The sequence below is a fragment of the Rhinopithecus roxellana genome, chromosome 9 (genome assembly GCF_007565055.1).
Source record: "Rhinopithecus roxellana isolate Shanxi Qingling chromosome 9, ASM756505v1, whole genome shotgun sequence".
NCBI lineage: Eukaryota > Metazoa > Chordata > Mammalia > Primates > Cercopithecidae > Rhinopithecus > Rhinopithecus roxellana.
Window position 1 is genome coordinate 141,141,969 of NC_044557.1, and position 27,747 is coordinate 141,169,715.

At 34.9% G+C, this 27,747-nt stretch overlaps 1 protein-coding gene across 2 annotated transcripts in view; it reads left to right on the forward strand.

Annotated features, from left to right (window-relative positions):
- The window catches only part of MICU3 (mitochondrial calcium uptake family member 3), a 100,904-nt gene extending 80,482 nt beyond the window's left edge, over positions 1-20,422 (forward strand). For both annotated transcript variants that reach the window (XM_030938219.1, XM_030938220.1), the window contains 6 exons: positions 2,946-3,046; positions 3,646-3,817; positions 12,200-12,308; positions 14,248-14,405; positions 16,476-16,544; positions 18,077-20,422. In XM_030938219.1, coding sequence (XP_030794079.1) covers positions 2,946-3,046; positions 3,646-3,817; positions 12,200-12,308; positions 14,248-14,405; positions 16,476-16,544 — 609 coding nt within the window. In that variant the 3' untranslated portion in view covers positions 18,077-20,422. The remainder of the gene's footprint in view (positions 1-2,945; positions 3,047-3,645; positions 3,818-12,199; positions 12,309-14,247; positions 14,406-16,475; positions 16,545-18,076) is intronic.
- The last annotated feature ends 7,325 nt before the right edge of the window (positions 20,423-27,747 follow it).

Consider the following 27,747-nt stretch of genomic DNA (forward strand, 5'->3'; position numbering starts at 1 on the left):
AAAAGAAGTAGGAGTGTACGATGTAAAAATTTTTTTTATTACAATTCAACGTTCTTCTTTTCTTTTCTTTTTTCTTTTTCTTTTCTTTTTTTTTTTTTTTTTTTTTGAGACGGAGTCTGGCTGTGTTGCCCAGGCTGGGGGTGCAGTGGCGCTATCTCGGCTCACTGCAAGCTCAGGCTCACTGCAAGCTCCGCCTCCAGGGTTCATGCCATTCTCGTGCCTCAGCCTCCCGAGTAGCTGGGACTACAGGCGCCCGGCTGATTTTTTGTATTTTTAGTAGAGACAGGGTTTCACCGTGTTCGCCAGGATGGTCTCGATCTCCGGACCTCGTGATCCTCCTGCCTTGGCCTCCCAAAGTGCTGGGATTACAGACATGAGCCACTGCGCCCGGCCTCAACATTCTTATCTTTTCTGTCTTGTCTAGTCCCTTTTCAGTGTCCTGAAATATATTTGATAAAAGTACATAATAACAGCTAACACTTAGTAGCATTTACAGTACACTAGTCACAGGGCTAAATGATTTAAATGTGTTATCTCATCCTTACCGGAAGCCTTTGGGATAGATACTATTATTATTCCTTAAGATAGTGATATCCTTGAGAGATTAACTTCTGTAAGGTCACTTAAATAATGAGAAGTGTCTGGATTCAAAGCCAGCAATCTGACTCTTAAACTTATCTTATTTGCTCACCACAATACTGGCTATTTGTGAAGTAAGCAACTTTTTCAAAACCACCATTTCCCCTTCTGATCTACTCTGTCTCCTTTCTTCTCACCCCATTCCTCTAGCTTCTGGACAGAGGCAAGAGTCTCTACTCTTATGCTCCACTCGGGCGTGGAATAGCCTCTGAAATAGTTCCTCCTACTACTAATTTAAACTGATGATAAATAAGATAACCTTATTAAGCTAGACTCTATTAAATCACAAAAAGAGTGCCTATAATTAATGTCAGATTTCTTTTTTCCCAAAAGTTATTTGCATCTTATGACTACTAATAAGAACATTTGTTTGCTTATATTTTAACTTTATCCGCAAAATTGTTGTTATGGTTAGGATTGTTCCCATTTTATAGATAAGAAAGCTGAAGGTAAAAAAAAGTCAGTGACCTAGGTCTTCTGATTTTAAATCTTGTTCTATTAGAGCAGGCTGCCTCTTCAACTTAAAGTTCTGGGGAAAGTAATGCCTTTTAGAACTACTCCAATTATACTAGTCTCCTCTCACTTATGGATCCCCAAAAGACTGGCACCACTAATATTCCTCAACTTTCATAAGAAGCTTGTTTAAGAAGACGCATTTAAAACATAGTATGTGACACTTGGCTACCTGGCTGTTTTTTTTTTTCTCCTGTCAAGCAGATCAAACCACTATCAAATCCTCAAAGAAGTTAGTTTTATTGTAGACAACTTCTCAAGTATCCCAGCTATGGAGGATACTTGGGATTTCTCAGCAGAGTAAACTGAGAAGTAGTAGTAGAGATCTACCAAACCAATAATAAGGAGGTTATATGCTGGAATGATTAGGAAAATCTAAACTAAATTACTTAAATGTAAGTAGAATATTTAAATGATTACTAAAGAATGTCAACGGTTTTAGATAATTTAAAGTATAGATACCCTACATGCTGGAGTTTTTAAGACAAATGTGAATAATTAGTCACTTTAGAAATGGATTTTAATGCATTAAAAGGGGACATGTGCAGGGGAAATCAGATGTGGTCTCTGTTACTCCATGTTAATCATTAAAAGAGAAGCAGATTTGGTCCACGGAGAAAGGAAATAAAGATTTAACAAATGTTATGAAGGATAAAATTGCCATCTTTATGAAAGATTAGGAAGAGGGGCTGTGAGGAATCAAAGGAATATGAAAATTTAGTGTATGCATGAATGAGACTTTTGGTCAGCAGCCACAGAAGACTGATCCTTTGTAGAGAAGTATTTGTTTTCTGTCTTATGTTTTCTATGGAGTACTATCAGGGTTCTGGACAAAAAGTAATAAAACTGTGTGCCTATCTACAGCTATTTTTCTTGAATAAAAAATAGGATTATTTAAACTCTTTTTTTCACATTTCCTAGGATGATGTATAGGAAAGTTACAATCCTTTGAATTTTATGCTTTTTGTACCCAAGTTTATGAAATGAGTTAATGGCCAACTGGAGAAGGAAGGAAGGAAGGCAAGGAGAGAAAAGGAAGATCTATAAAGCTACATTAAAGGAAGGTGGATGATTTTCATAGGCCATTATACTTTATAAGGACTATAACCAAGCAGTTTTAAGAAAATACTTGGAACTTAGTTTATTCAGTTGAGTGTGAAAGGAAAAGTCTCTGGAATTAATTTTTTATCCATTTGACAAGTTATGTAAGACTTTGAAAAAATTGTAGATCATATAAATTTTTAAGGTCATATTATTACCTTAGTTTTTCTTTTTCCAAATACAGTATCCATTAAAGTATCATAATTACAGAATATAATGGTTACAGGAAGCTGTTTTGTGAAGCTTGAGACCATTCTTGTGTCAGCCCCATTTATTCAATATCTCTTTGGAACATCATTTAAAAAAATAATTTTTCAGATTGATTAGGAAAATCCAAACTAAATTACTTGAATAAAAATAGAATATTTAGATGATGATTAAAGGATTTCAATTATTTTAGTTAATTTGAAAGATAGACTGCTATATGCATAATTTGAGATTGAACATTTCTTACATCGTCAAAATTTTTTGAGTACAAAGATCAGTTTCATTCGAAGTTCGATTACTAAAATGTGAGCTTTATTTTAACTATAATTGCATGTATTAATATGCCTGTGTTTTTCATTCCAATATTAATATATTTACATTCTTGATGTTTGTATGTCGATAACAAAATTACTTGAGAGATATTGGGTGTCCCTATTCTGTTTCTTTTATTGAAGCTAACTTTCAAATTGTGATTTATTTTTAAGCGTGCTGATGACATCACAAGTTTAGTAACAGATACTACACTTCTTGTACACTTTTTTGGAAAGAAAGGAAAAGCTGAGCTCAACTTTGAAGATTTTTATAGGTGAGCTTATTTTTATATTTTTATTAAAAACTATTAGCCTACTGAAATCAGAAGGTTCTTTAGACATTGTCTAGTACAGCAATACTCACCTCCTTTGTTACTTTAATCTTAAATAAGATCCTCTATATAATAAATACCCACATTTATCAGTACCTACATACCAGTAGTTATATTGATAATTATGACAGGAAGTTACTGAACGATTTTTTGAAATTCCAGATATCTGAATTGTTATCTTCTATATAGTCAGAAGAAAGTATGTTGCCAATTCCTTGTCTCAATAAGCTGCAGTGATAGTAACAAGTAGTTTAAGTATCATTACTACTCTGCAAGGTACTTTTGTTATCCCCAGGTTATAGATGAGGAAACTACACCCCTGAAAGGCTAGGTTATTTGCCCCAGGTGCTACCATCATTAAGTGGTAAAGCCTCACAGATCCTGTGCTCTTTTCATTCTCATTTACGGGGAGGAACTTGGTTAATCTTTGTGTCATCATACAATTATTTCCATGTAACCTTTTCTGGGACAGTATTTCATCATCTCCTGTTATCATAACTCTTTATTTATCTTTTTATTCTTTATTACATTTTTTGTCATAGATTCATGGATAATCTCCAAACAGAAGTTCTAGAAATAGAATTCCTTTCCTACTCTAATGGAATGAATACCATCAGTGAAGAAGATTTTGCTCATATTCTTTTACGATATACAAATGTGGAAAATACGTCAGTGTTTTTAGAAAATGTGCGTTACAGTATACCTGAAGAAAAGGTATCTTCGCCTCATACTTAGGTGGTTATGTTACTGTTTTATAGTATGTGCCTGTAAAACACATTGCCCTTTTGTTAGTTCTTTTGCTTCTCTGTGGATTAAAAGAGATCTTGGATATATTTCATTCTGTGTCCTAAGTGCTGTGGCTACACTTTCAAAAATAAATTAATTGTAAATTCTGGGTACATATCCACATTTGTCTTAGGTATTTCGAAACTCCTTTAGGCTACTACCAATTGTTTTATTCAAATTAACAATATCATTTTTCAGGAGAATTCCACTTAGCTCTATGCTTTGACTACTACCTAAACATCACCTCATAAAAAAGTTTATGTTGACATCATTTCTGTCACACTCTGTTCCTTTCCATAACACCCTTAATAAAAGGTCATTTGAAGACCACCATTGATGAGTGAGTGATCTTATCATCAGCTGAAGTGAAGTTTTTCAAAGAGTTTGGATGGCAGGAATGGTTAAGAACCTGGGACAACTGATTGTCTATTTGTTTAGTAACAAATGTGTTGTCAGCGCTTCTGAACAGTTGCGTTATCTAGTGGTATTTGAATGCATCACTGCAACCAAATAGAACTAGTGTTACAAGTACCTCTTCAAGCGTGGGATGTTTTAGATATATTACCTTCTATTTGTGTTTAGACAAGGATCAGGTTAATCATCCAAGAAAAACTTGCAAATAGTTTTACTTTGTTTAGAATGGATACACTGTGACAATGTTAACAGTTCTCCATTTCCTCTAAGGAATGGGGGAAAAAAAAAAGACTTGATACATTTGGCAATTAGTTTACAATATCTCTGAATTAGAGTACTTTTTATCTGTTTTCCATGTTAAATGGAAGTTTTCCAATTCATAGGTACTTCCCTAAAAACAAATATTGAAAATTGTACTACTGTAGTAGTGCAATTTTTCCAGCTACTGGGGTATTACTTAGGGCCTTGAATCTGCATTTTTTTTCTTTTTTGCTTTTATTGAATGGAAACATTAAAATCTGTAACTTAAAAGGTTAAGTTTTTTAAAGTTAAATTCAGTTTCTGAACAATTCCAATTTCTAGATGTATCTTAAGCACCACAAATGATTACTTGTAGAAATGGAAAATTTTGCACATGAACCAAAATTAATTGATTCTCACTGATTTTGATTTTTTTTTTTTTTCTACATTATCTCATCAATCCTCAGAGCAGCCTTCCAGGCTTGACAGCGTTCTTTGGCATCTTTCTTTTACAACAGTGGAAGCTGAGGCTTTCAGATACTTAGACCGTTGTCCAAGGATTCAAATCCAAGGCTTTCTAAGCCAGTGATATACTTACCACGCTCCACTTATGTCTTTCCCTTCCTTCCACCTACTTAACTTTTCCACTTCTTTCCATCTCTCATCTCCTTGTCTCCAGAAGAGTAACAGCTACTAATATTTGAATAGCGCTTTACATTTCTAAATTACTTTTATTTTCATTTGTTTACCTAGCAGATATTTATTGAGCATCTACTATTTGCTTGGCTTTATTCCAACCACTGGGGCTAAAGTGGCAACATAAGCAAAGTCCTTCTCTCATGGAAATATATCTTAGTGGAGAGACAAAATAAGTAAAAAAAGACATACTTTCAGATACTGATAAATGTTATGAAAGGGAGCAAGAGTCGTGGGGACTGGAAAAGAAAGTAGACTGTCAGGAAAGGCTTTGCTGAAGAGTGAAAAGGTAGCTTCTGGGGAGAGCCTATGAAGAATGACCTATGCAAAGTTCTGGGTAAAGTCTTCCAGGTAGAGGTAACAGCAAATGCCAAGGACCTGAGGACAGAGAAGCTCAGTTTATTTGAGAAAATGCCAAAAGTTAAAGTAAGTGGATGGGAAAATTGGAGATGAGTAAGGAAAGGTGGATATGGGTCAAATCTTTTAAGATTCTGTAGGCGAAGGTAAGAAGTTTAGTCTTTATTCAAATAGTGACTCTAAAAGTGATGGGAAGCCATTGTAGTGTTTCAACTTTAAAGCAGGAAGTCAGCAAACTACCCCACTTCCTAATTTTGTAAGTAAAGTTGTATTGGAACACGGACATGCTCGTTCTTTTAATATACTGTCTGTAGCTGATTTTGCACCATCATGGTAAACTTGAGGCAACAGAGACCAGGTAGCCAGTGAAAATGAAAATATTGACTCTCGGGCCCTTTACAGAAGAAATTTGTGAACCTTGCTTTAGAACATAGGCATGATACTCATTCAGCAAATATTCAACAAGTATTGACAATCAACTGTGACACTTAGATGTGGTCTAATTCATGCGCCAGATATCTGATTCATGTTTCAAAAGATATCTTGGCTGCTACATAACAGAATAGATTTTAGGTGGCCTGGGTTTGAAAGGAAGAGACAGGTTAAGATACTGTTATAAGTGCCCAGGTAATAGAAAAGCATGGCTTGGACCAGGGTAAGAGTAGGGAAAAGGGGTCAAATATTGATTGGATCATTTAAAAAGTAGAGCCGATAGTACCTGTTCATGGATTATATTTCATTATAAGAGAAAAAGGAATCAAGAACTCCTAGGACTTTGGCTTGAACCACAAGCTGGAACAGTGCCATTTGCTGAGCTAAGCAAAACCATGAATTTAGGGTTAGGAGGGAATCAAGAGTTTTCTTAGGAACCAGTCATATTTTAGATTCCTAATAGTTATCTAAATGAAAAATTAAGCAGGCAAGTTGGATATGTGAATCTAGCAGTCAAGGGTGCGGTCAGGACGACTGATTAGTAGTCATTAGTATATAAACCTCCACACTGTCTGCAGCTTAAACTTCTCCCCTGAATTTCAGGCTTTTACATTGTACTACCTACTCAGCATCTTCACTTGAAGATCCAATAGATATCTCAGGCTTAATGGTTGCTAACCTGAACTCCTGGTCATTCCCATAAAACTTGTTCCACAAACCATCTTCGCTGTTTCAGTTCATAGAAACTCGGTTCTTCTCAGTTCTTGTGGCCAAAATTTTGGACTCCTTCTTTTCACGTTCTACATACAATCAGTCTATCAGCAAATCCTGTTGATACTACCTGTATAAGAATTTAACCACTCCTAGCCACCTCCACTGCTACCATCCAAGTAACCATTCTGTCTTGCCTGGATTATTGGAATTTCCTCCCAGATCATCCTTCGGCCTCTGACTTTGCCTCCCTGCAATCTGTTCAGCATGTAGCATTCACGGAAATGCTTTTGACTATGATTTCGATCATACCACAGTAAGACCACCATTCTTCTCAAAGTAAAAGCCAAAATCCTTACAGTGGCTACTACACACACTGCTCCCTCATTACCTTTGACCTCACTTCCTATATTCTGATCCTCCTCATTCACTCTGCACCAACCACAGAAACTCTTTACCGTTTCTCAAATCTTCTGTTTTGGGGCTTTATATATGTTTTCCCCTCTGACGAGAATGTTCTTCCCTTAATAGCCACATGGCTCATTATGCTATTTCTCAATGATGCCTACCCTTTCTAATATATAAATAATAGCCTATTATACGAATAATATATAACCTATTATATAAATGATACTCCCTCTCCTGGCATTCCTTATTCCTTCCTACCTGAATCTGTCTTTATTTCCATTGCATTATCATATTCTAACATACTGTATAATTTGCTTATTTCATTATACAAATATATTTTATGTATATGTATGCAAATATATATATTATGTTGAACTCCTGTTAATTGATGGATAGATGGTATTTTAAAATGTAGAACTTGAAGCTTTTTTGTTTGTATGAATTTTACCTACAGATATATTCACTCATGCTGAAGTGGCATATGTACAAGGTTATTCATTATAATGTTGTTTGTAATAGTAACCGGTTGGAAATGCCTAAATGTCTTTCAGTAAGTCGCTAATCAAATATATCATGATATAGCTATAGAATGGAATAAGGTGCAGCTGAAAAGAGATCAAAGAAGTTCTTTACTAGTGTAGAACTATCTCCAAGATTTACTAAGTGTGAAAAGGGCATGATTTAGAGCCATTTGTAGAGTATAAAAACATGCTAACTCTAGAAGGATTCACGGGACTAGAAAATGGTTCCTCTAAGGAAAGAAACTACATGGCTAAGGGTGGAAGGGGGATTTTGTGCTATACAGTCTTTGGGCCTTTTGAATTTTGAATAAGTGAATATATTGTCATATTAAATAAATAATTTAAAAATTGTTTAAATGCCATGGGACTAGGTAAACTTATCTAGTAGATAATGTAGATAGTGACCAGAGGGATGGAAAGATGGCTTCTCATACTAACCATGTAATGCAAATGTTAACAAGAAAGTAGTATAATTATTGTTATTAAGCTTTAAGGAAATGGGTATTCAGAAAGATTTAAGTGGCTTACCTTAGATCATTCAGCCAGTAAATTTCGGAGTTTGGATTTATTTCTCCTAACCTTTTAAACTCATTTCTTTTTCTAAAAGTTATTATATAGTTGCCATTTACATCAGTTACCAATTAACTTTGAACGGTATATATTGTGGCATAATTTATGGGATCAGCATGAATTTTGTGCTGAAAACAAACATGGCTTATATACACTTGAAAGCCTCATAAGACCATGTTTTCTGAACGTCTTTGTATTTAGTCAATACTATATTGTAATGATTTGTTTGGATTTTTCGAGTTAGTCTTTTCCTCTTCCTAGTCTTTTGTTTTTTATTTTATTGAGGTAAAATTTATGTAACAAAAAATTAACTCTTTTAAACTGAATAATTCAGTGGGATTTAGTGAATTCACAGTATTGCGCAACTGCCACCTCCTTCTACTTCTAAACCATATTCCTCATACCAAAAGTAAGCCCCATACCTATGACGCAGACCCTTCCCATTTCCTTCTCTCCTCAGTCCCTGGCAACCATCACTCTGCTTTCTGTCTCTGTGGATTTATTTATTCTGGATATGTCATATAAATGGAATCATACGCATGTAGCCTTTTTGTTTGGCTTCTTTCATAGTATTTTTATTATTCACTTTTATTTATTTCAAGAAATGGGGTCTTTCTCTGCCAGCAGGCTGGAGTGCAGTGGTGCAACCATAGCTCACTGCAGCCTCGAACTCCTTGGCTTAAGTGATTCTGCCACCTTAGCCTCACAGGTAGCTGGGACTATAAGCATGTACCACTGTGCCTGGCTATTATTTTTTTTTTTTTGCCTAGGCTTGTCTCAAACTCCTGATTTCAAGTGATCCTCCCATCTCAACCTCCCAAAGTAGTGGGATTACAGGGGTGAGCCACCATACCTGGTCTCATAGTGTTTTTGAGGTTCATCCACACTGTAGTATGTATCACTATTTCATTCTTTGCTATGGCTGGATAATAATAATAGTCCATTTTATGTACATACCACAATTTGTTTATCCATTCATCCTTTCATAGACATTTGGGCTATTTCTGCCTTTGGCTATTGTGACTGGTACTGCTATGAATATATGTTTACATGTAGTTTTGATTTGTATTTTCCTGGGGAGTAATTATATTCAGCATCTTTTTATATGCTTATTGGCCATTTCTTTGGAGAAATGATTTTTCAAGTCCTTTGCCCATTTTAAAATTAGGTTGTTTATCTTTTTGTTACTGCTTTGTACATGTTTTTTACATAAACTGGATTCTAGAGCCTTATCAGATATATTATTTGCAAATATTTTCTCCCATTTTGTGGATTGTCTTTTCACTTTATTTTTATTATTTATTTTTAATTTTTTCTACAGACAGAGTCTCACTCTGTTGCCTAGGCAGGAGTGCAGTGGCACGATCATACTCACTGCAACCTCAAACTCCTCGGCTCAAGTGATCCTCCTGCCTCAGCTTCCCAAGTAGCTAGGAGTACAGTCCCATGCTACCACACCCAGCTAATTTTGATAGTGTTCTTTAATGCACATGTTTTTAGTTTGATGAAGTCTAATTTATCTATTTTTATATTGTTCCTTATGTGTTTGGTGTCATATTTAAGCAGTTGTTGGCAATTCGAGGCCGTGAAGTTTTGTCTGGTTATTTTGTAAGTCTTATAGCTTTAACTATTAAATTTAGAAATTTGATCTGTTTTTAGTTAGTTTTTATAAATGGTATGAAGTTAGGGTCTAGCTTCTTTCTTTTGCATGTGGATATCTACTTGTTATAGCACCATTTATTGAAGAAACAATTCCTTCCCCAATAAATGGTATTGACATCTATATTAGTTCATTTTCACACTGCTATAAAGAGATGCCTGAGACTGGCATCTTTTTATAAAGGAAAGAGGTTTAATTGACCCAGTTCTACATGGCTAGGGAGGCCTCAGAAAACTTATAATCATGGCAGAAGGCAAAGAAGAAGCAAGTATCTTCGTCACAAGGCAGCAGGAGAGAGAGAACACACAGGAAAAACTGACATTTATAAAACCATCAGATCTCATGAGAATTCACTCACTATCATGAGAACAGCATGGGGTGAACCGCCCCCATAATCCAGTCACTTCCCTCCCTCAACATGTGGGGATTATAAGGCCCTCCCTCCCTGGACACGTGGGAATTGCAATTTGAGATGAGATTTGGGTGGGGACACAGAGGCAAACCATACCCACATCCTTATTGAAAGTCAGTTGACCATAGATATTTATTTCTGTACTCTCAGTCCATGTGTTTTTTGATGCTTTCAGGTTTTCAGTTATCATTGTTAGAAATGGCCACACCCCTTTTGTCTGCCCTTCTCCAAGACTGTCTGTCCCTCTTGGCCATTAAGAAACATTGCTTTAAATTATCTCCATCAAAATAAATGTCCCATTTGTTATTTTATAATTTTATATTTCTAAACACGAAGTGTTTAATCTATACAAAAGAATGATATATGTTCTGAATATGACCTCTTTCCAGACATGAGAACCATGTGTTGAAAAATCTGTAAGTTCAGACGTTGAACATTATAGTCTGTCATTTTAAAATTTATTTCTTAATTTCATGCCTGCCCCCCAATATATTGATATTTTTGTTTTCCCTTTATTTAAAAATATCCCATCCTCGTGTGTTTTACTCCTGCTAACAGTAGCCTGTCACCCAGAGACCGCTGTTATGGCAGCAGGTCGCAGCATAAACTGGTGCAGAACCACAGCAGTGACCAGTTTTTTTGGCAACAAGCTCTCCACATCAAGACAGATCCTTTCTGGTGCAGCTCTCCTAACTGATTCAAACAGCCTTCTACAGAAAACATGATGGGTGGGACAGGGTCACAAAGCAGGATCCAAGATTGGAATGGTATTAAATGAATGTAAGGAAAGGAAAGTAAAAAACGTGAGGAGAAAAGACAGTAAGGATTCTCACGTTGCAAGTAAAAGATGAGTTGTAATTGAAGTAACATGTATCAAAAGCTGGGTGTTTAGGTAGTAAACCATTTGATCTAATCAGTACCTGGCGTATATGGAACTAGACCCCTGTGGTTCTTTCCCCAGCCTTCCAACACAGCCTTGTTACTGTCCCTTCCCCTTTCACCCTCATATTAAATAGGAATTTGTTAGGCCTCAACTCGGCCTTCTGATCTTCTCTCTGTGCTCTTTCTCAATTATGTTAATTTGCTGAGGAGAACACATTACCTAAATGCAGCTCCTCTTGTCCAAATGTGTATTCTCTGAGATACATGGTACTTATTTCAAAGACTTTCCCTATTCAACTGAAGTAACAGCAATGGCAATAATTGCAGTTTATACATATGACATTCCAGAAGAGGCCACCCTGACCACCGGTCTTTTACATGATCCCATAGCAGCCCAGTGTGGAGGCACCCAGAACTGTATCTCTGCACTGCACTTCCTGCCGCTGCCCCGACAGTGCTATAGTGACAGGAACAAGTGTGAATACACTGCGTTGGCATGGAGTCAGCACTTTGATTTTGCATTGTCATTATAAAGACATTCATAATCTAATGCTGATGCTGAATCACATTTGAGGAATACATGTGCAGGGCAAAGTTTTTTATGGCTTTTTTTCTGGTTTTTTTTTTTTTTTTTTTTTTTTCTTATATTTACCTTACAAGGTTAAAAAAAAAAAATCAGGCCTAAAATAGAGGATTTTCAAAATTGAAACTTTTTAATTCTTTTTTATTGGAGCTTTTTTTTTTTTTTGAATTTTGTGCTGATACGACAGTGTTTAAAAAATATTTTTACCTATTATTGTAATGGTAGCAGACAGCACTACCCAGTGTAACTAAGTCTGAGTGAATTTTACATTCCAGTTGGAGAACAACTCCAAAACTTACCCTGGAAATGTTTACTTACAAGATACATTGCAAATGCTTTATCTGTTTTTTTCTCTTATGTGTAGATACTTATTTTAATAAATTTGGCAATACTAAATGTATTTTCATTTCCTTTCCCAATACAGGGCATCACATTTGATGAATTCAGGTCATTTTTCCAGTTTTTAAACAACCTAGAGGACTTTGCAATAGCCTTGAATATGTATAACTTTGCAAGTCGTTCTATAGGGCAAGGTAAGTAATCATCTACAAAAATTAAAAGCAAGAAGTAATACTATGTTGTTTCTATAGATTTTGTCAACCAATTAATTAAATATGACATATCACCCATTAACTTGTGTGAAAGTCCGGTGTATACTTTCAATGACAAGTCAGTTCTGGTACTTGTCAGAAAATAGCTATGAGGAAGAAACCTCTTGGCCACTGGGTGACATTGAGGGACTTGCGTCTACCTATGGAAGAACCAGCTGGTCATGTCCTGTTCTCACAGGATGGTATTTATTTTACTAATTTAATGCCTACCGACTCAGAAACTGGAATTTTCTCAGCAGAGGCACTGCTCAGCCATGGACTTACATTAGCCAACTAACCTGTAAAACTGAGTATCAGTTTTGTGTAATTTTCAAAGAAATACAATGGTCATAGAATTCAGAATGCTGGTGTCCTCAGAGCCAGCTGTCTTTGGCTGTAGGTGGACTAAGAAGCCAAGCCCTTTTCCTAGGATCCTGTGGCCATGATCACCTTTCCTCCCCTCATGGCCATGTTCTTTTTAAAACTTCTTGCCATATGGGGACTTTGTGTTTAAGGTGATTTTACCTGTCTGTCCCATAATCTAATATATGTTAATGCACAAACTTAAACCCCAGAGGACAGTCTTTTTTTATTATGTTTTAGAGAGAAGCCAAACTGCAGTCCCTAAGTGCTGATGATAATTATCTCTTTCCCAAAACCATAGATACTGATTTCGTTATGTGGCCTTATTCATTTATTCATTGAATAAGAGAAACCTGAAAAATTTTATATTTTACCCTTTCTGTGGCTTGGATGTTCAAATAACACATATTCTCAACCCATTTTAGTGTTTTAAAGCCAAAACCTTTGGGAACTCTGCCTCTGTAGACTAACTTTTACTGCTGTGATAAACCTAATCAACGTGTAAAGAAACAAATCAGTATCTGGTTACTGCGTTCAGAATAGAAAAGTTGTTTGTTTTTTAGAACCGGGAAATGAAAAAAATTGAGGGTGTCGCCTGTCTTGCAGGCGCTAGAAATACATCAATCTCTTTTTGCCACCACAAGTATCTTTATTCAGGTTATTACTTCTTAAAAGGAATATTGCAGTAGCCACCAAAGTGACAATCCTGCTACTAATTACTTTCCTCTTTGATGTTTCCTACACACCTGACAGAATAATCTTCCTTAAAAAATTAACTTTTCTATGACACATCTGCAATGGAAAACTCTTAAGTTTTCCAATTGCCTATTGAAGAATGTTCTGGTTCCCTGCCTCAAAGTGCCTGTGCAGAGCTTCTCCATATCCTAGATGTCCCCAGCTCCACCCAGACCCGACTCCCTGTTTTCTGAAAGTGATTTATGCCCTTCCAACTCCCCGCATGCCTCGGTTCATTCATGTTATCTCATCTGCCATTTCTGTCATCTCTATAAACTGAAATTGTCCTTTTGTGTTCAGCTCAAAGACAAAATCACAGCCTTTTCTTAACCACTGCCTTTCTCTCCCTTCTCCCTGCTCCACACTACACACAGAAGCGATCACTCATCTCCAGATTCTCATAGCATTTTATTGGTACTTTTTGTGTGGCCCTGTGTAATGATTATTTGGGTAAGGGTCTCATTTCTCTTCTGAACCGTAAGTTTCTTGAAAACCTATTCATCTTACTAACTTCTAAAGTATCTGTCACTGAGAGTAGGTGCTCATTAAACATTCATTGAATATGAATGCATTATTAACCTAAGATACAGCTGCTGCTTGGCTCTTTTCATTTAAACCACAAAAATTTTTATTACCTGAAAGACAGCATGATTAATGGAAAGCCATGTTGCCTAAGATCATGATTCACATTTAGAAAACAACTTCTTTTACAGCCTTTCTAGTAATTAACACATACTATAAAAATAATAACAGTCTATTCTTTTTCTATGTAACATTTATCTAGATGAATTTAAACGTGCCGTCTATGTAGCTACTGGACTCAAACTTTCACCACATTTAGTGAACACCGTCTTCAAGATTTTTGATGTTGACAAAGATGATCAATTAAGTTATAAAGAATTTATTGGAATTATGAAAGACAGGCTCCATAGAGGATTCCGGGTAAACCTACACGTTTTAAACCTATTGATATCCTTTTTAAAGTCTGAGGGAAATAAATCCATCTTCAGTGAAAAATAATTTGTCTTAATTTCTTAAGAATATAAACATGAATGCTTTATTTGAAAAGAAAAAAACATAGGTCTTACTTCCCTTAAAAAACAATTTGAGGTGATAAAAGAGAATTCTTTTCTAAAAATACGAAATCAGTTTGACCTTATAATAATTTACTTTCATATTAAATTAATCTAATGTCTTCATCCTAGTTTTTGGAAGAAAAATGTTACCAAATATTTTCAAAAAATTTAGTCTGCATATTAGCTTTTTGGACTTGTTACTATGCAAATAAATATCACTATTTGTCATTTTGTTTTATTTTAATTTTATTTATTCTTTTAGAGACAGGGTCTCACTCTGCCACCCAAGCAGTGGCATGATCACAACTCACTGCAGCCTTGAGCTCCTGGGCTCAAGTGAGCTTCCTGCCTCAGCCTCCCAAGTAGCTGGGACTATAGGTACACGCCACCATGCCTGGCTAATTTATAATTTATTTTAGTAGCAACGAGGTCACTCTGTTGCCTAGCCTGGTGTTGAACTCGTGGGCTCAAGCAGTCCTCCTGCCTTGACCTCCCAAAGTGCTAAGATTACAGGAATGAACCACCACACCTGGCCACTATTTCTCATTTTAGATGAGACAGATTACCTCTAGGTAACTTGACGCTCTTATGTTACTGCATAATCAGTACTTTTTAATATGAAAGATAAGTTAAACATTTTTTGTCTCTTGAAATTTTACAGTAAAAACTAATTACCAGGAATTCAGGGATTTTTTTCCCCAAGAAACATGTTTTAAAGCTAGAAATATAATATGAATCAGTAAATGTGTACACATGTAACATATTATGGATGTGCCACAAATAGAAAAAGAGAAAAAATGTTCTATTAAAATTAAGAGCTAGAATATTCAATCTTCCCTCTTTCTAAAATATCCCTAAGTTTTATACCTTTTTTTTTTTTCTTAAGACAAAGTCTTGCTCTGTTGCCCGGGCTGGAGTGCAGTGGCGTGATCTTGGCTCACTGCAAGCTCTGCCTCCCAGGTTCAAGTGATTCCCTTGCCTCAGCCTTCTGAGTGCATCACCGCGCCCGGGTAATTTTTTAATAGAGACAGGGTTTTGCCATGTTGGCCAGGATGGTCTCAAACTCCTGACCTCAAGTAATCCTTTCACCTTGGCCTCCCAAGTGCTGGGATTACAGGCATGAGCCACCACACCTGGCCAGTATTATACATTTTAAAAGAGAAAAAGTTATATATCTAACACCTCAAGATTCATCTTAGTGTTTTTAAAGATTTTTAATGACTTTTAAGTCCAAGCTACTTGAGTAAAGATGCTGTGTACTTAACTGCCACCTGGTGGTTAGTTGATAACATTTTCGATGATGGCAGAAGTACTTGAAACAACATACACTGAAAATCATTTATTTTGCCTCAAAAATTTTAGAGTAGCAAAGTCAAATTAAATATAAAGTACACTAGAAATGTTTGACACTGGCTCACTTAAGTGTTACATTATTATTTTTATTTATTACATACCTGTGGCCTTTAGCATTTTATTTACATTTGCACTTTTTTTAATTTTTATTTTTAATCTACAAATAATAGCATATAAACATGTATTTATGGGGTAAATGTGATATTTTGATATATATATATATAGTGGAATGATTATATCAAACTTATTAATAAATCCATCAGCTCACATACTTATTTTGTTCTGAGGACATTTTAAATGTACTTTTTAAAAACAGTTTTGAAATATGAAGTACATGATTACTAACTATGGTCACCTTACTGCACGATAGATCTCAAAAACATATTCCTCCTGTCTAACTGGAACTTTGAATCCTTTGGTCAACTTCTCCCCTTTCCTCCCCAATCCCCGAGCCCTTTAGCCTCTGGTAACTAACATTCTACTCTCCACTCCCATGAGTTTGACTTTTTAGATTCCACATATAAGTGAAATCACGCTGCATTTGTCTTTCTGTACATTTGCCACTTTGTCTTCTATTCTACAGGGTTATAAAACAGTCCAGAAGTATCCCACTTTCAAATCCTGCCTGAAGAAAGAACTTCATAGCAGATAAGTATGTTAGCTTCTATTTGTCTAAATTTTTCAGTAACACTAGGGATCATAATTTATTTTTCTGTTATAACATTTAGAAAATAGCTGAAAGAAATACAATTATCTAATTTATTTTTAATTTTTAAGTCATTAGAGTATCTTGATGGAAAAATTTTACGTTAAACCTGAAGTTTTGTATGTGAGCAGACACAGTGTAATAAATCCAAATTGGACTTGTATAATATAGGATAATTAGCACCCAAAGAATATTTGTGACTGTTTTATAGGATCATGATTCTGAGCATCCACAAAAAATAACAACTTATTTTTTTAGTTATTTTAGTTGTCTGGCATTATATTAAGTGTTCTTCCACAGGTGGTATCTTATTTAATTCTCACAGATATCCCATTTAACAGCAGAGAAAAATCAATGTTTAACAAGTAACTCGCATAGGATAACTTGCTAGTCAGTGGAAAACCAGAATTTAAGCTTCATTCTATCCTATTCATTTATTATTTCCTATTTATTATATCTTATTATTCCTTACCACATTTTATGTATTATTTATGACCCAAAGAAATGCGTCGGACTTGTTTCTAATCTCCAAGTGAGGGTTTTTTATTTATTTTTTCTTTCAAAAGTCAACTGTAGCTATAAAATTTTGGTCAGTTGTGGGTTTTTATTAGTTAGATTTCTGCAATGGAGATTTTACTGTTTGTTTAAAAATGCTTGCAAGTATATTCATGTATATGTTTCTTGCTGTTTTTCTCAAGCTTGTAGCTTAGATAGATAGATAGATAGATAGATAGATAGATAGATAGATAGATAGATAGAGGTGTTTCCTGAAGTGGTTCTTCAGCACATCAGTGCATACTTAAAAAAAAAAAAAATGTTGCTTAGTCACGTTTAAGAAATATAATAAAAATGGTTAAATAAGTTTCTTCCCCACAGAGTTTATTAGATTGTAATATGCTACTATTCATTTTGTCTTGCCAAAAGGAAATGGCAGTATCCGGCATTTTGCAAATTAGGTTTGGGATCTGTTGTTTTATGGAGCCCATTTTGGGAAATACTCATCTAAAATGTTTAGAGGCAAGCAGGCTTACTTATTTGTCTAGGGTGGTAACCCTCGTAGCTGAGTTAACAAAAGAAGTCAGGTCTTCCTAATCTCCATTTTAAGGAATTTTAAACTGCCTTATAAATTCTTAAACTAAACATTTAAAAAAAAGGAGGACCATTGACTGCTATGTCCACACAGGTAGTGCTCCCAACCGACTTGTAGTAGTATCACACTGGCTCCACTGATTCTAAGTAATAGTGTATAGAGCCATACCTGGAAGTGGCTGCCTGTTTCTAAGCCTAAGACTGAGGATTGCACAAACTACTAAACAAAACACTCAGCTTTTAAGTCTTTGTGTCTTATACTTTATGTGGGGTGTTTCTGTTGAGTTCCTTACTGTTTCATATTATTATAAGAATATTTGATTAACACTATCACCTCAGAATTGTATCCTAAATAAATATTGCTTTTGTGTTACTATTTTTTTAATTAGATACTCCTAAAACAAAGTTTAAAGGATTACTATCTGTGTGACAAATAACAAGAAGCAAAATTTTCAGAGTGGAAGCAGGTCTGAGGTCGGAAGAAGTGGAGAATGAAGGAAAAGGTGAATGCTATGAAATTGATATTTTTTCTGGAACTGAATTCTTAAACATAAAACAGATAAAATCCATCTTGTTACTACAAATGTTATATATATAAAATCAAGCCGAGTTTTTGCCTTGATTTGCTGAACTCTGCACTTTTTCATTCCCTTCAGAAGTACATAAATACTTCCGGTGACTACATATGAATGTATTTTCAATATTTATTTATTTATTTATTCATTAGAACTTTCCCTCATTTCAAAATAATTTATGACTCATGGAATGTTGATCGCCTAAAAATGAACATTGCATTTTCTCTGATTTTGGACTGTGAACTTATTTTTGGAGATGAATATTGCTTGAGATTTATAAGACCCTTAGAATTACTATTAAATTCCTGTTATTTTCCCAGTTTTTAATTACACTGAGATAATTTTGAAAATAAATAGAAATTAAGCTACTATATAAAACGATTGTTTACATGTACTTTTAACTTTTAAAAGTACTTAATTAACATATGTTGTTTGACTTGTATAAAGTTTTTAAAAATTTTTGTTCATTTGCCAAAGTCAACAGAATGTCTGTTATTCTTTTATGTATACAGTAAAGAAATTTAAAGTGTAGAATTTTTCTCCCCAAAAAAGTCATGTGTCGATAGTAGAAGCAGTGGTAGTTGTTGTAACAGTAATCATTGTCATTGTCATTATCTTCTTAAACATGAAGCTGCTCCTAATTGTAGGTGGTACATGTTAATAACACTAGTAAAAATAATGTCTTACACTCTGTAACTTATTGCATATTGTTAATATATGTCTAGCATCAAATGAGTATTGTAAAAGACTAATATAAAATGGTTTATAAGACTGATGTATATATTAAGTAGAAGCTAATATTTTGTTTCTTGCAAAAGGACCACACACAAAAGTGATGCTAAACAGCCAGTAATAGTAATTTAAATAAAATTATTATTTCAAAAGAATATGTCTTAAAAGGGAAAATAAAAACTTTCTTTTGAATCACAACAAAATTAGATTTGTACATAGAGAAACAATTTGATAATACTTAATAGACATCTGCTCAATTAAAAATGCTTAGTTTATACAAGAATAATACACAAAAATAGAACTAATTTAAATTAATATATTTACATATCATATGGAAGATAAGTTCATTTATCTTCCTTTCTAAGACATATTTAATGTAGGTTAGATACACTCCAACTATTACTTTGCTTTTGCATATGAAAATAGAAAACACTGACTTTGTTTTTATAAGTTATTAAATGTGAAATTGATCTGCATCAGTTTATTTGTAAAAGTAATGTTATTTCCAAGAAAATGTTACTCTTAGCACTGATTTAGTAGTTAGACTTTTTACATTCTTTATCCAATATTACTTATGACAGTAGCTTTAAAATATATTATTCATAAGTTCAAGGATCCCATATAGTATAATAATTTAATTTCACTTTCTTTGAAAGTTGATTTAATTGACTAAATGAAAATGCCTGCCAACTAATATAACATACCTCAGGTCTATTGTACCTTACACTGAATGTTCTCAGTATGATTTGATACCTAAAGTAATTGAAAAAGATGCAGTTTCCTTTAATCCTTGACTATAAGTTATAGTATGTTGCATACATGGCAAATCCTGCAAATATAGATTAAAAATTAAATTAGCCCATTGAAATCCTTTATAATCCTGTCATTCTCCCAAGGAAGAATACCACTGTACATATGCAATCTTTATTTTATTCTTTATTGCTTATCAGAGTGAGTGGATGAAAACGTTTGTAGGGCTGCAACATAATATTAAAATGTGAATAAATAAATATCCTGATAAAATAGAAAAGAAAGTGGTAAATTACAGTGATTTCCTTCATGTTTTTACTCTTGAACTTTATCACCTTTAAGATGAGAGATAAAAATATCTCCCTGAATTGTTGCTTATATCAATTTAAAATTTGCTGATGGTTTGGAAATAACGTACTGACTACATGTATGCTGTTATTGTCAGTGTTTCGTTCTATAGACTGTTCTTTGGAAAAATTAAGTTGTACATAAAATTCACATTAAACTTTTTACAGAAAGCATACATGATAAACAGTTTATGGTACTTCTCAGAATCATTTCATAATAATAAACTTATTTAGCTTAAGTTCCAACTTACTGTTCTTATTATAAATTGCTAAGCAACCTGTCTTACGTTCTTATATTATCTTAAAATAAATATTCCTGCCCTTGAATCAAGAAACGTTGTACTTGGCTTTTATGTGTATCTGTGGACTAATAATGACTTTCTGAAAATGTAACCTTCAAACTTTGGAAATCTTTATGGGTTACTAAACCTCTTTTGATTTTATTCCCTCTTCTGTGGCAACACATGCCAATGACATTTATCTCATCAACACCTTTGTGGGTAAGTAAATCACAGAGCTATAAAGCCTCTCAAAGTATATTGTAGGAATTCCTAAATTATAGAACTATGGTCATTGATACTGGAAAACTTTTCAGAAAGTTTACATGTGACTTAATGGAATATTAATTTTGTAAGTATCATCTTACTAAGATAACACCTAGAAATGTTTCAGAATACAATAGTTATTATCCTACTACTTATAGTCATACAGTAAATTAACACTTTTTACAATATAGTGCTTTTACTTTCAAAAGATATATAAATATTAATTCCATAATATTCAGAAAGTGTAATACAAATTCTAAGTGATAAGAAATCACTGTGGTTTGTCAAAAAATTGGTAGCATTTTTACTTTCTTAGTAGTTCACAAAATAATGGTACACCTTGCAATGTTGTCTTAGATTCTGTGAAATACTCTATTTGTAATTCTCTATATAGCATAATCAGTATTTTTGGCACACATCTTAAAAATGGAGGAATATACCTATAATTGTGACTGTATGCACAGAGAAAGTTTTCTGGGAAAGATAAATTTTGTCCAACACTGTGAAGGAAGAGAAAGAGGTGTACTTACGAAAAATAGAATAGAAAAGATAAGAGAATGGAGAGGGATCTGAATGAAGATAGATTTTCTTTAATGGACTGAGTAGACAGTTTTTGGAAAAATAAATGTAAAGAAATGCAAGTCAAAATGACAACATATCCTTTCACGTTGCAGATTGAAAGAATAGTTTTATAATGTATACTATTGAGTGTGGGGGGCAATTTAGAACTCTCGAATGTTTCTGGTGAGCTTTAAGTTTGGGTGCAACATCTTTGGAGGGCAATAGAGAAATATCTCAAAATTTTACTTGTGGGACTATCATATCCCAAAACATGGGTTAGTAAATTTGCATGTCAATAAATATATTCATTCAATGAAATACTATATAACTATTAAAATAATAACTGAAAAAAGTAGGAGATCCATTTATGTTTATATGACATGATCCGTAAAATATTTTAATGGGAACACAGTAAGGTATGAAAGAATGTGTACTGTACTACTAGTTTGTGTTTAGAATACACTTTGATTGCGTAGAACTATATTTTAGTTTTATTAAAGTTATGTGTATATATTTTTAAAAGACAACTCTAAATAGTCTTTAAAAAAAAAACACCATCCATCTTTTGTGCTTCTCAGAGGCAATCACTCTCAAATCTTTTGGCAGTTTCTTTTGGTGTCTACCTTCATATTTCAAGATAATATGTTTCTATCAACATTTTTTTTTATTGGTCTTATTTTTAGCCTGTTAACTATTGACTTCCTACAATGTAAGATAAGGATTTGTCTCCCTTACTCAAGTCCCCCTCCGGGACACACAGACATGTTTCCCCTCCACTATCCTCTCAGTATAGAGTATAACTTGAGTTAATTATTATGTCATCTTCAGTTATTATATTTGCTTCCTTATACATCTTCTTACTTTCCCTAGAGTTAATAATTTTCTCCTCTTCAGTTTGCCTAATTTTTTGTCTACCTTTTACTTAGTTATAATTAACTTCTCCCAGACTGGTCACCAGAACTATACATGCATGGTTAATATATTTGAATATATAAGGTAATAGGTAAGGCTTTATTATGTTAGAAATGCCTGCTAGAGTTTTCCATCCTACTGTCCCATCTAGAATGGTTGTCCTCTAGGCCTGGCCCAGAGCTGTTATTTTAGGATCTCCCCTCTCTCTCTCTTCAAGATTGTATTTAACCTTCTCTATCTCCTAGGTCATCCTGTTTCTTACGTTTTATTTTTCGGAGTGGAGTATAAGCCTCCATATTTCCTGAGAAAGGTTGCACAGTAAATTTTGAGATCTCTTATGCTGAAAACGCCTTTATTGTACGCTCCTACTTGGGTGACGGCTCGTCCAGCGATAGAAATAGAGAATGGTAGTACCCTTTTTCCCTAAGAATTGTGACAGCATTGCCCCACTGTCTTCCAGCTTCCAGTTTGTTCCCAAGAAATCAGATGCTATTCTGATCCATTACCTTTTTTTCTTCTTTCTAGGAGTTAGTAGAATCTTCCCTTTGTCCCTACTATTCCAAAATTTCAAGTTAAGGTACTTTGGTAAAGGTCTTTTGCTTGATGTCTGTGCTGAGCCCTCAATAGCCTTTTCATCCTAAAAACTCATGGCACTCAGTTCTGGAAATAAATTGTAATTATTTATTTGAGAACTTCCTCTCCTCTTGTTTTCTCTGCTCAGTTTTCCTGGTATTTCTATTATTCAGATATTGAATCTCCTGTACTCAGCCTGTAATCTTTTTTTTCCACTGTTCATGTCTTTGTCTTTTTATTGTACTTTTTAAAGATTTCCTCTTAATCTTCCATCTGTTTTCTTGAGGTTTTTTTATTTCATCATATTCTTTTTTCCTGAGTTTTCTTTTTTTATTTCTCCCATTCTTGTTTCATCTGTTATCTTTTAATCTGTGATTATTTTGGTTTATTTAAAGTTTTCTTGTGCTCCCTTCATTGCCTTATTTGTTTTTTTCCCATTTGTATTTTGGGTTTCTTATATTAGAGATACTTCTCAAATATCAGGCAATCTTTTGCTATATGTTCATATTTACAGAGAAATTGGAAACTGTGTGACTGAGATGAACTTTTGACTGATGGATTTTATTCTTTGCTATTGTAGCTGGGGCATTCCAAATGAGGAATCTTGACTATCAGTATATATAGGTCTTTTCTCTTTGACCAGATTTCTCCTGCCTAGTAGTTTAAAGGTTGGCTGCTATTTTGTTCAAAGTTGAGTGTGAGAAAGAAATCTTTAATCCCCTTTCTTATGTTACCCCCAACTTCAACTCCTTTCTTCTTCTTGTGCATACAGTGGCTCTCTGATGGCCATGCACGGTGGCTCACACCTGTAATCCCAGTACTTTGGGAGGCTGAGGTGGGTGGTTCACGAGGTCAGGAGTTCGAGACCAGCCTGGCCGAGATGGTGAAACCCCATCTCTACTGAAAATACAAAAATTAGCTGGGTGTGGTGGTGCGCACCTGTAGTTCCAGCTACTTGGGAGGCTGAGGCGGGAGAATCACTTGAACCTGGGAGGCGGAGGTTGCAGTGAGCCAAGATTACACCACTGCACTTAGCCTGGGTAACAGAGCAAGATTCTGTCTCAAAAACAACAACAACAACAACAACAAAACACCTCTCTGGTTTGAACACTGAAGGGTTTTCTGCTGATGTGTTTGGGAGGGGGATGTGTTTCAGGCAGGGAGGAGTCTGGAATCTAAATGCTTTCTAAACAGTTTCAATCAATCCTTCTTATAGTACCACCTTCAGAGGCACCTGAATCCTTCACTTAAGACTTTGAGGAACTCTGCAGGGTGAGTCTGCCACTTTCAAGGTGTCTCCCTATTGCAGGCATTTAAGTTCTCTATGGTCTATGAGTTTATTACCATATGTTTCTGCAATTTAAAAATTTTGGCTCTGTACTCTCTTCTAGTTTTCTTGTCCTTGAGAAAGAAAATTATACTTTAAAAAAAAATCCGTTTCTGTCATTATAGTATGGTTTCAAGAGGGTGTGAGGAAAAATGGGCATCCAAAACAACATATTTAACTCTCTAGTTAGACATAGTTATAATATATCTGGAAGTACCCACAAGGAACTTAAGAATGATTATCTTTGAAGATGGGGACATAGTTATATTTAATGAGCTGTTATTGAACTATCAGAGTGTTTTTAGTATGGGTATGTTTACTTTTTAAGAAAAGCACTTTTTTTTTTTTTTTTTTTTTTGAGACCGAGTCTCGTTCTGTCACCCAGGCTGGAGTGCAGTGGCGCAATATCCACTCACTGCAAGCTCCACCTCCCGGGTTCACGCCATTCTCCTTCCTCAGCCTCCTAATTTTTTGTATTTTTAGTAGAGACAGGGTTTCACTGTGTTAGCCAGGATAGTCTCGATCTCCTGACCTCGTGATCCACCCATCTCGACCTCCCAAAGTGCTAGGATTACAAGCGTAAGCCACCGCACCCAGCAAGAAAAGCACATGTTTAAAACTTAGGATCTCAGTCTGGTAAAAGTGGGAATAAATCATGAAGGCCATGTATTGGGTGAATTTATTCACCAAATCTAGAGTTAGACTACTTCTTGAAGTGGGAAGAGATGGTTTGAAGAAAGAATAAAAGTATTATGGTGATTGTAAATTTGTGGAACTACCACACAGTTTAGGTTTGGATGGTAGGACTGGAGAAGGAATTAATTGATCAGGGAACATCAGGGGGAATCAGTTACAGGGTTAAAAAAAGTCAAGGTGGCAGCCATACTCTCTGACACAGTATATTCTGGTCACATTTACCATCAGAGACAACTGAGCTTGATTATTAATCTCATTCAGTATGGCATTTCCTATATGCATATTTTTTAGGAATGAAGCAAGTAGCTTAAAGGTAAGCACATTAGTCTGCTAGAAGATTTTAAACTGAGGTAAAATGAGAGTTTAGGACAGAATAAAAGACAGTAAAGATATTTTGAGTAAAGTATACATCTGAAAATGTATACTTTTTTGTGTCATTGCTGTTTGGTGCTAAGAGGTTCTCAAGAAAGTGAGTATCTTATGTACCATTTGTGCTGTAATATTTAATTACAGTGAGTGTACAGAAGATTAGCTGTCACAAAGATTATTTTGAAATCAGATTGCACATCAAAACTGCATTGTGCCCTGCTAAGTAGGCAAATTTAAGAAAGAGGAGAAGGTGATGTCAAGATGTATTGCAAAATGAACAAATAAAGGAATAGGATTTGCTTGGTGTTCAGCCTATTAAAGCATAGCCAAATGTCAGCCTTCATTTGTCAACTTAAATATGGTTTTCTAAAATTTACAAAGATTCAGTCTATGGAAAGTATCCTTCACTATTTGGACTAAAAAGTAAATTAAGTAAAAGGAAATACTAAATAGATTATGCTAATAATTCAGTTTCTCATAGTGATAAATTGCCACATAAAGATGTATGTTAGTAATTCAGATAGAGATATGTGTTGCATTTTATTTTTGTTATTTGACTGCTTAGCAAATTAACACATGTGTTTTTGCTCCCAGATATGTGAGGTGTTAAAAGCTTAGGTTAATTTCTGCTTCACAATAGCTAAACCCCAAGTACAACATACACTGAACCATTTCTAGTGTCCAGTGATTTCTTCCCTTCAAAAACAAAAAACAAAAAAGAGGGAAAAATAATTTTTTTAAAAAATCTAAGAGCTGAGTCCCAAGTAGCCAGGAGTGGAAACTATCAGTTTAGAGCCTGAATTGGACTTGCTAGCAGTCACCAAGATCCAGACCACATAAGGGGAGTCTCCTCAGCTAGAGCAGCAGAGCTCACAGGTGGTTGGAACTGGAATGGTTGGGAGCCTACAGGCTTTATAGAGAGGAGAGATTGCCCTCAAGTGAGAGTTCTATACTGACAGTATGTGAGCATATTGAGCTTCAAAACAGCAGTGAGGGAGAAGACCTGAATGGGACCCCCTCTTCCGAGTTAAAACTTTTAAAGGCATCCCAAAAGTTCCTGAGATTAGTATACACACACACATACACACACACACACACACACGCACACACACACCCCAGACTGAAACAGAAGAAACAATCCCAAAAGAGTCTTAGATGATAATGAAGCATAAACTTTTAAAGAATTCTACCAAATCCAGATAAAGCCATCCACTATGAGTGAAAATTAACAGCAACAATAAATTTAGACTGCAAAGAATGCAGATGTTGGAACTGAATACAACATACAGAAAAGCTATGTGTGAAATTAACTTTGAAATTTCAAAAATGGTTATACAAAATGAGAAAACTGTAGGTATTAAACAGATATACTTATGAGATAGAATTTCTAGAAATAAGCAGTTGCTGAAATCAAAACCTCCATTGGAGAGCCTTGACTATTAGACTTATCCTTCTACCATAAACAACTACAACATTGTACAGTAAATAATTCAGGGCCTTGATCCTTGAAAGAAGGGAAAACTATGTGATGGACCTCTACATTCACTGACTTTCTTCCTGGGAGGGCTTTCTAAACGACAGCAGAAGTAAGTGGAGTCCAGACAGAAGAGAGTTGCATAGGATGGCAGAAATGGGACCAGAGTTAAGAATAGCTCAGGTAACCGAAATTTATGGGACAGAGTACTAGGGAAGGGGAGCTGTGCAGAAAAGAAGCACCAAAAATCTGCATGGGGTACTCTTAAGTCTGACTGAATACTGAGCTGTACATAAGCAAGGCAAGACTTCTTGGGGCACGGCAGAAAACAGTCACTGGAGGTCACATACTGCTGGGAGCCGTCAGAGTTCAAATCAGCCAGCGTGCGAAGGTCTAACTCAACAACCCAAGCATGCAGTAAAGGTCACAAGTTAGGGGTAAGGCTACTGTACCTCTAAAGTAACGACAACTCTTGACCTACCCTAAAATTAAGCCTTGACAGGATCAAGCTATCCTATCAGTACAGCAGCTACCTGCCAGAACAAAACTCAGTACTTGTACAGGAAGACAGCACATTCCTATTGTCAACAGTGTAGTATCCACAACATCCACTGTAAAGTAAGCCAGTATTATATAGGCTAAGCAGGAAAATGTGACCCTGAACCAGGGGAGAAAGTCATTCATAGAAACAGGCCCAGAGGAGACCCACGTATTTGAATTAGCAGATAACAACTTAAACAACGGTTATAAACATATTCAAGGGTTTTTAAGTAAAAACAATAGCATAATAGGAAAGGAGACAGTAATTACAGACAGAAAAATGCAAACTATAAAAACCAAATGAGAATTTTAGAATTGAAAAATACAATACTTGAAATAAAAATTCATTCTATGAACCTAATAAAAGCTGGGAGACAGAAGAAATGATCAGTAAACTTAACGGCAGGGAAATACAAGCTATCCAAACTGATGCACAAAAAGAAAAAACTACGAAGGAAAAGAAAAGACTTGCGCCTCAGTGAGCTATGGAACCATACAAAACAGGCTACGTAAATGTAACTGGAGATCAACAAGAGGGGAAGAGGGTGGGAGAGTAAAAGAAAAATTGAAAAAGTACTCACCAAAATTCTTCCCAAATTTGAAGAAATGTATAAGTCAGAGTTTCAAGAAGTTTAACCACAAACACACATCTGTTCATA